The sequence below is a fragment of the Phoenix dactylifera genome, chromosome 15 (assembly GCF_009389715.1).
Source record: "Phoenix dactylifera cultivar Barhee BC4 chromosome 15, palm_55x_up_171113_PBpolish2nd_filt_p, whole genome shotgun sequence".
NCBI lineage: Eukaryota > Viridiplantae > Streptophyta > Magnoliopsida > Arecales > Arecaceae > Phoenix > Phoenix dactylifera.
In genome coordinates this window covers 8,470,338-8,477,104 of record NC_052406.1, presented here as the reverse complement: position 1 = coordinate 8,477,104, position 6,767 = coordinate 8,470,338, and the positions used below count along the sequence as shown (strand labels likewise).

The 6,767-nt window shown below is 39.9% G+C and overlaps 1 protein-coding gene across 1 annotated transcript; it reads left to right on the top strand.

Annotated features, from left to right (window-relative positions):
* The first annotated feature begins 1,073 nt into the window (after positions 1-1,073).
* Positions 1,074-6,156, top strand: LOC103714820 (zinc finger CCCH domain-containing protein 62-like). Its single transcript, XM_008802238.4, has 9 exons — positions 1,074-1,357; positions 1,464-1,585; positions 3,018-3,132; positions 3,493-3,554; positions 3,919-3,970; positions 4,135-4,246; positions 4,346-4,444; positions 4,535-4,662; positions 5,271-6,156. Exons 1-9 carry the CDS (start codon positions 1,173-1,175, stop codon positions 5,884-5,886), a joined length of 1,491 nt encoding a protein of 496 aa, XP_008800460.2. The 5' UTR covers positions 1,074-1,172; the 3' UTR covers positions 5,887-6,156.
* Positions 6,157-6,767: the final 611 nt, after the last annotated feature.

The window sequence follows — 6,767 nt, the reverse complement described above, 5'->3', positions numbered from 1 at the left end:
TGAAGCGCCCCGAGCTTGGGAGTCGGGGCATATAATTGAAGGAGGCGCCCCAAACTTGGCCGGGGCGCGTCGGCGAATAAAAAAGGCGCCCCGGACTTGGCTGGGGCAGGTCGGCAAATGAGGAAGGCGCCCCGAGTTTGGCCGGATCGGATCGACGAATAAAGAAAGCGCCCCGAGCTTGGCCGGGACAAGTCGGCGAATATCCGAGGTCAGATAAGCTTTTGGTGGAGTCCAAAGTCGGGCTGATTCTGGGCCGGACCGAGGACACGTTCGATCGGTGTTGGTGTCTGTTGGGCCGAAATTGGGTGGCCCTTTTGTTGTGGGCTGGACGATCCATTTCACCCCCATCAAAATTAATTCTGGATGCATATGTATGGCTAGAAAGATGTCTATCTGGGCAGGTTGGTCGCAGCAGGTGGGCGTCGTACGCCAGGCCTTACGGTTGTTGGGGCGGAGCTTCGGGCGGCCTGGGAGGGTTTGTCTTATGCGAGGCAGGTTCTTCATGTTGAGCGAGTACATCTAGAGGGGGATTCTTCCTTGGTGCTTGATTGGCTTCGGGGCATAGACAGGTATGGGGACGGTCACCCACTCATCCGGAATATCAGGAGGTTGGGACAGGAGATATGCAATCCTTAGATTGCACATGTATTTCGGGAGGCAAATAGGGCTGCAGACTGAGTTGCCTCTTTTGTAGCTCGACATTCTGGGGAGTTTCTTCGGACGTCTGCAGCAGACATTCTTATTCTCTTGTACTCTTTACTTTCTTATGACTTGGCTCAAAAAAAAAAAAAAAAAAAAAAAAAAAGGAAAGGAAAGAGAAAAAAAGATGTCTATCTGCACTATCCAAAAATCCATTGGGTCGTTGGCCATCTAACTCGTCTTGAAACCAAATGACTCGATATTGTCACAGGACATGTTCAGGCCCAAGCTAGCCTGGTCATCCAATGGCTCATGGTGTTGAGGCTGCTCAAACCCACGAAATCCAAGGCCCATGATTGTCAAACCACAGGCACAAAGCACGGTACAAATTTCAAATACCGATTCGACCGTTCGTTCATTCGGCTGTCCTCAGCCGTCATCTCTGGAGACAAGCTTCTAATCCCACTAGAGGGAGAAACCCCAACGTTTTCTTCTCTAGAGAAGAGCGCAAAGACCGCCCAAACGCTGCTGCTATGGCCTCCTGCGAGCTCAAACCAGTTAAGGGAGATGAAACCCTCCAAGAAGAAGGATCCGAGGAGGAAGAACAGTCGTCGGACTTCTGCGCGCCGGATGAGTCTGATGAAGACCCGACGTTTGACATCCTCGACGAAACACGGTCGGCTCTTTCGAAGATTTCGCTCAAGAAATCCAAGTCCCGGTGAGTGGAGGATTCTTTTGGGTCTGGTTTTGGGGTCGTGGGCCTTTGTTTGATCGGAAATGAATGCAAGAAGGGTCATCGGAGATGGATTTGTCGATGTTCGCAGGGATCTTAAAAAAGAGATCGAGCTGGGAAATGAAGATGGGGCGGAGCCGGTGGAGGTCGAGATTCCAGAGCTCAATGAGAAGGATGGGAAATGCTTTGAGATGGTTGAAAAGCTTATCAAAGGTTAGTACACGGTTTTTCTATTGTCTTTTTTCTTATTTTCTCTTATTTTAACCTTTTGGGTTGAGTTGGATTGAGATAAAAGATCAAGACGAATCTGTTTGTTGGGAAGGATGAAAAAAGATTTCTTTGACACTGACAATAGCTGTTAAAGTGTTTTCTTAAATGCTAAGAAGAACCGGAAGGATGACATTTTCTCTGGTCTAGTTCTAATGTTCGACTGAGATATTGGAATGACAATATGTAAATTATTTCTGAATGAATTTTGAGCTTGAGATGCGCCTGAATACGAGATTTCTGGACATTTTAATACTTGATAATTTTGAGAGCATTAAAAATGATCGCTTTTAATTTATTTGATTTTTTAACAAAATTTGGTCTTAATTTTATAGGTTTCATCAACTACTCATGTATTAGTCCTAGACCTTTCTACTCGGCTGGGTTGTTTTTGTAGTGGTTATTATTTGGAGCTTTTGGCTCGAAAGAAATAGCAGAACCTTCAAGGAGAAACTGATCCCTGTGGAGAAGACTTTCTCCATTATTAAATTCCTAGCGGCAATCTGGATTGGGAGTTGTAGCGAGAAGAAACTGGGAAGGACCAACCTGTACTTAAGTCTCTATTACGTTGAGTTCCTCCTGTAAGGGAACTGGGGTGGGGTTGCATCTTGGGTTAGCCTGTTGTATGCCTGCTGTATGACTGTTGGTATTTTCTGATTCATTTTCTGAACGAATTGGATTGGACTTTGTCCAGTCTTTCTCTCAAGAAAAGATTACTATTCTTTCTTATGTAAACAAGGGTAAGATGACAAGTAAGTTAATTAAATAAATGGCTTTGAGGGATTTTAACTCATGACCTTGAGCAAACTTGCTCTGCTACCATGTTGACTAGCCAGTAAGCTTATGACTTTAGGGAATGTGTCAGTTCATGTCTGGCTTAACAGAGCCTATTCAAGAGGGGCACCTACATCTTTGACCCTGTGCACTGAATTTATTCTCTCTACATTATCTTGTATTTGAGTACTGCTATTCTTCTTTTTGTGTGTGTTTAACCAAGTTAATTGCTGTTCAGTACTTATTACAACCTTGACTTGGATGTTATTTTGATATGTCAGATCTTTTTTTTTAAATAACTTAAATATTCTTTTTTCACTTTTTAGCTGTAGTCAATTACTCATAACCAAGGTCTGCAATCGGATATTGTACTAGTACCTTACCAGTTTGGTTCATCTCAGTACGGAGTGGTACAAAGTCTGTAATGATCTGAACTTGAGTTTCGTACTAGTTCCCACATGGTATGGTATGGTACACCTCGTACTGAGCAGTACGGGATGGTAAAGCAGTCCATGCTCGTAATTGTAGCTTTATGGTGCTTTTCTTTTTCTTATTACATACTATAAACTATGAAAGTAACATGTTTATATTGTTGACATGATAGATGGCCAGTTGGAGAAACTAAAAGTTGATCAGTGCAAGGTGTATTTGAGGAAGTATGGGCTAAGATTAACAGGCAACAAAGATGTTTTATTGGAGCGCATCAGAGAGCATCTTGAGTAGGGGTTTTCTGTTTGCTTTTTTCTCAATTTCGTGCATATAAAAAATTTTTAGTTCAGGAATATGTGGCCAAGGATGCCACAGAGCCAGTCTGGTTAGATTCTATCTGTGCCATCCTGGGTATGTATCCTTACATGCTAGAGCATTAGGCTCTGCAGGGATGCATCCATATTGTCACATTAACATCAAGCCTAAGCTATATTCTGCCTATACTAGCTGGATAATGGTCAATATAAACATCTGATGAACATGCCTTTATTCAGAAATTATATTTATAATTAGAGCAGCAGATATATGGGAGCACTTATTTCCCTTCATTATGGATATAATTTGGTTTTCTTTTGTATGCTAAATTTCAGGGTCAAAGATGGTGGTGGGGAGAAGAAGTACCCTATTTCTAGCTTTGTCTTGAACTGCAAAGGTAGAATAGTATTTCCATTTCTTCCATAATGCAGCAATGTGAAATACTAAATAAATATATTAATGGGACCTCAGTATCCTTAATTGATTTCTGTGAATGTCAAGCTTGCATTTCATATATACATGAACAATGATTTAATACTTCTTTTTTTTCCTCTTAAAACATAAACCAAAAAATGTGAATTCATCAGTGTACTATTTTAGTGCACTTTAGACCTTCACGTGCGCTCAAATGATTACCCTTGTTAGTTAAGGTTCAATACAATCCTTGTTATGATAGAATCTTTCCCCTTTTAAATTTAATCGCCCTTTATTTAATTTGGATGTATATACTCTGCTCTCTCTGATACTGGTGTTATATGTAGGGGACGCATGCACAAGTGATGTGGTGCTGTTCGAGCAAAATGTTTATGAAATGTAATATTTCTTTCTGAAGTCGTGATCATCTGTGAAAGGCTTAATCTATGTTATGGTTCGCTAGGATAGAAGGTTCCCAGATTATGGTTAATCATCTGAAGTGTTCATGCCCTGGTTCTTGTATTTTGTTTTTTCTATGTTCTTATTGCCTATCATTGCCCCAGGTTCAGTATTGCTTCTAGGAGCGCCACAGGTCCTTCAATTGGTACAAGGCTGATTGCTGGCCGGATAGTGAAGGAAAGTTATGGTGCAGCCAAGCAACAACATACATTTACAGTAAGCAAATATCAAGGCACTATAGAAATCAGATACTAGTCATTAGGCTAGCCTTCAATGTCCAACATCTAAGACATCTGTCATTTCGACAATGAATAGATTGAGGTGCTATGGAGCAAAGGTGAAAAACCATTGCCTCCCCTTCATCCCCTCCTTATCAAGGGGAGGAATCTCTACCGGCTTAAGACAATGAGGCAGGTGGGTTCTGCCATACTGGTAAACTTCATCTTCTCTCACTTGTGCAAGTACTTGCTATTAGAAAGGCTGATTTTGATTCCTAATGTACAGAAATGGGCTGATGAAGAGCAAAGGAAGAAAATTCTGCAAGAGAAGCATGCGAGAGGTTCTATTGCACGATGTGCAAGGGAGAATAGGATCCAGCAAAAGGAAGTGAGGAAAATAAACAGAATAATTAGGTATTGAATGAACTGATTACTGTTTATATAAGATCTGTGCAAAGTGCAATTTTAGTGCACAAGTAAATTATGCTTACATCATTGTGGTATCAAGTAGGGTTTGGGAAAAGATATGAGAGGGTAATCAGTAGTCTCGCTATCTATTTTTCGACATTTTTTGATAAATGCAGCTGAGATTTTCAAAATAACATCAAAGCATCTTAAGGAGCCATAAACCTCCCATATGTTCACATTATTGCTGTATAATATAGAGACCGTAATAGTAAATAGGACACTTCGCCTGGTCTTAAATCTTTGTAATGGAGCTTACAATTTTCTTTAAAATGATATAGTAATATGATTTTTTAGCATTTCCTTCAAATCAATATTTTATACATAAGTAAATTTCATGAAGAAAGTTTTTGTTCTTGTAATTGATATAATAATGAACATAAATTCTTGCTGTTAATATAATAATGAAGGCTTAGTTCTTGCATCCATTGTTATAAATAGTTATTGGTTGAGTTGCTGTTATCTTCTCGAATCAGATATCAAACATTTACTGTTAATGATATTATTTCTTTGAGTCTAATAACATTTTAAAGGACATCGTATCTATGATGTAACAGGATGGAGGAGAACAAGGGCAAGCATATACCAGCAGAACAGAGAAACCAGCATCAACCAAATCCACTCCAAACAAATCGTCAACTAAAAAACATTCAGCCCTTGCAGCAGTCTCAGCATCACCCTGATGCATTTAAATCAAAGATTCTTAAACAAATTCACTTTCAGAATGAAAGTCAAATCAAATCTGACAAGATAACAACTACTGAAAATTACGACAACTCTTCACCTCAAAAAGAAAATTATGACAACTGTTATCAAGTTACAAAACCACCTACTATGTTTCAGGCTAGCGGCACAGATCCAGTTGTCAAGCCTTGGAATTTTGAGTTTCTTCCTTCTCATGATCTGCCACAGTTTGATGAAAAACACAACCAGCATCATCAACAACCTTGCCTGTCATACTCAAATTCTCTTAAGATGAGCTCACCACGACCGCCGTTGGCACTGTCAAATTATTTCAATGGAAGTCTGCCACAACAGCCATCGGTGTGCTCAAATTATTTCAAGAGAAGTCCACCACAACATCATTGTCCCATACAGCGACAACAGCTCTGCCGCTTCTATCGCCAAGGGAGGTGCTACTTTGGAGATAACTGCAAGTATCGGCATGACTAAGTGAAAGAATTCAATTCTGATATCCAACAACTTTGCTGAATTTTAGATATTCATTAACTTTTGGTTGGTCACTTTTTTTTTTGCTTCAATAGTTTTGAAGCTGGATGCTGTTGATAAGTTTTTGAGTCCACCAAGATTTCTGTTGAAATTACAACAATTTTGTACCTTGGTGAAATTATCTTGGTGGAACTATACTACTTCACCTACTTGTATACCATGAAAGGCAAATGATGCAGCAATGTTATCATGGGCATATTGCTAGATTAGAAACAACTTGAGCGAAATTTCCTCTCTGAATTTAGTTGTTATCAAACCCAAGCAGTATAAGTCATGGAGAAGGACTAGCAAGATTTTGCCAGGTGGATGGAGCAGGACTAGCGAGATGCGGAAAATGGTAGATGATGTAGGTTCCCCTTTTTTTGAGAAAATTTTGGGAATACCCAACCCTCAATTTTCCTTCCGGAAAAAAAAAAAACTTATGTTAATTTGTCATCAAGAGTTATTAACATAATTGCAGAATCAAAAAGGGCCTGTAATGGTGAAAAGATGGCTGCGATAATCTGCTGTCTGATGCAGCTTAGGCTTCTTTTCTTTTTTGGAAATGCAGAGTAACATTTTTTTCCCTCATTTTCTCCAAATTCTTTTGCATGGAATTCACCACGACAGCCATTGGCATGCTCAAATTCTTTGAATCGAGTCCACATCGACAACACTATCCAAATGAATAGCAATGACAGCCATGCTGCTACTATCAACCAGAGTGGTGCTTTTTGGAGGCAACTGCAGGCATATATATGACTATTAGATTAAGAGAGAATCCTCTCTAGGCATTCAGCAACTTTGTTGGTTTTGTTCTTCAAATAATGTTGTTGTTGTTTTAA

Bases quoted from the DNA above. Each gene is read 5' to 3' on its own strand.
- LOC103714820 (XM_008802238.4), top strand. From the start codon at position 1,173: ATGGCCTCCTGCGAGCTCAAACCAGTTAAGGGAGATGAAACCCTCCAA. The intron at 4,247-4,345 runs GTAAGCAAATAT...GACAATGAATAG, and splicing joins AGCAACAACATACATTTACA to ATTGAGGTGCTATGGAGCAA. The intron at 4,663-5,270 runs GTATTGAATGAA...ATGATGTAACAG, and splicing joins AAAATAAACAGAATAATTAG to GATGGAGGAGAACAAGGGCA.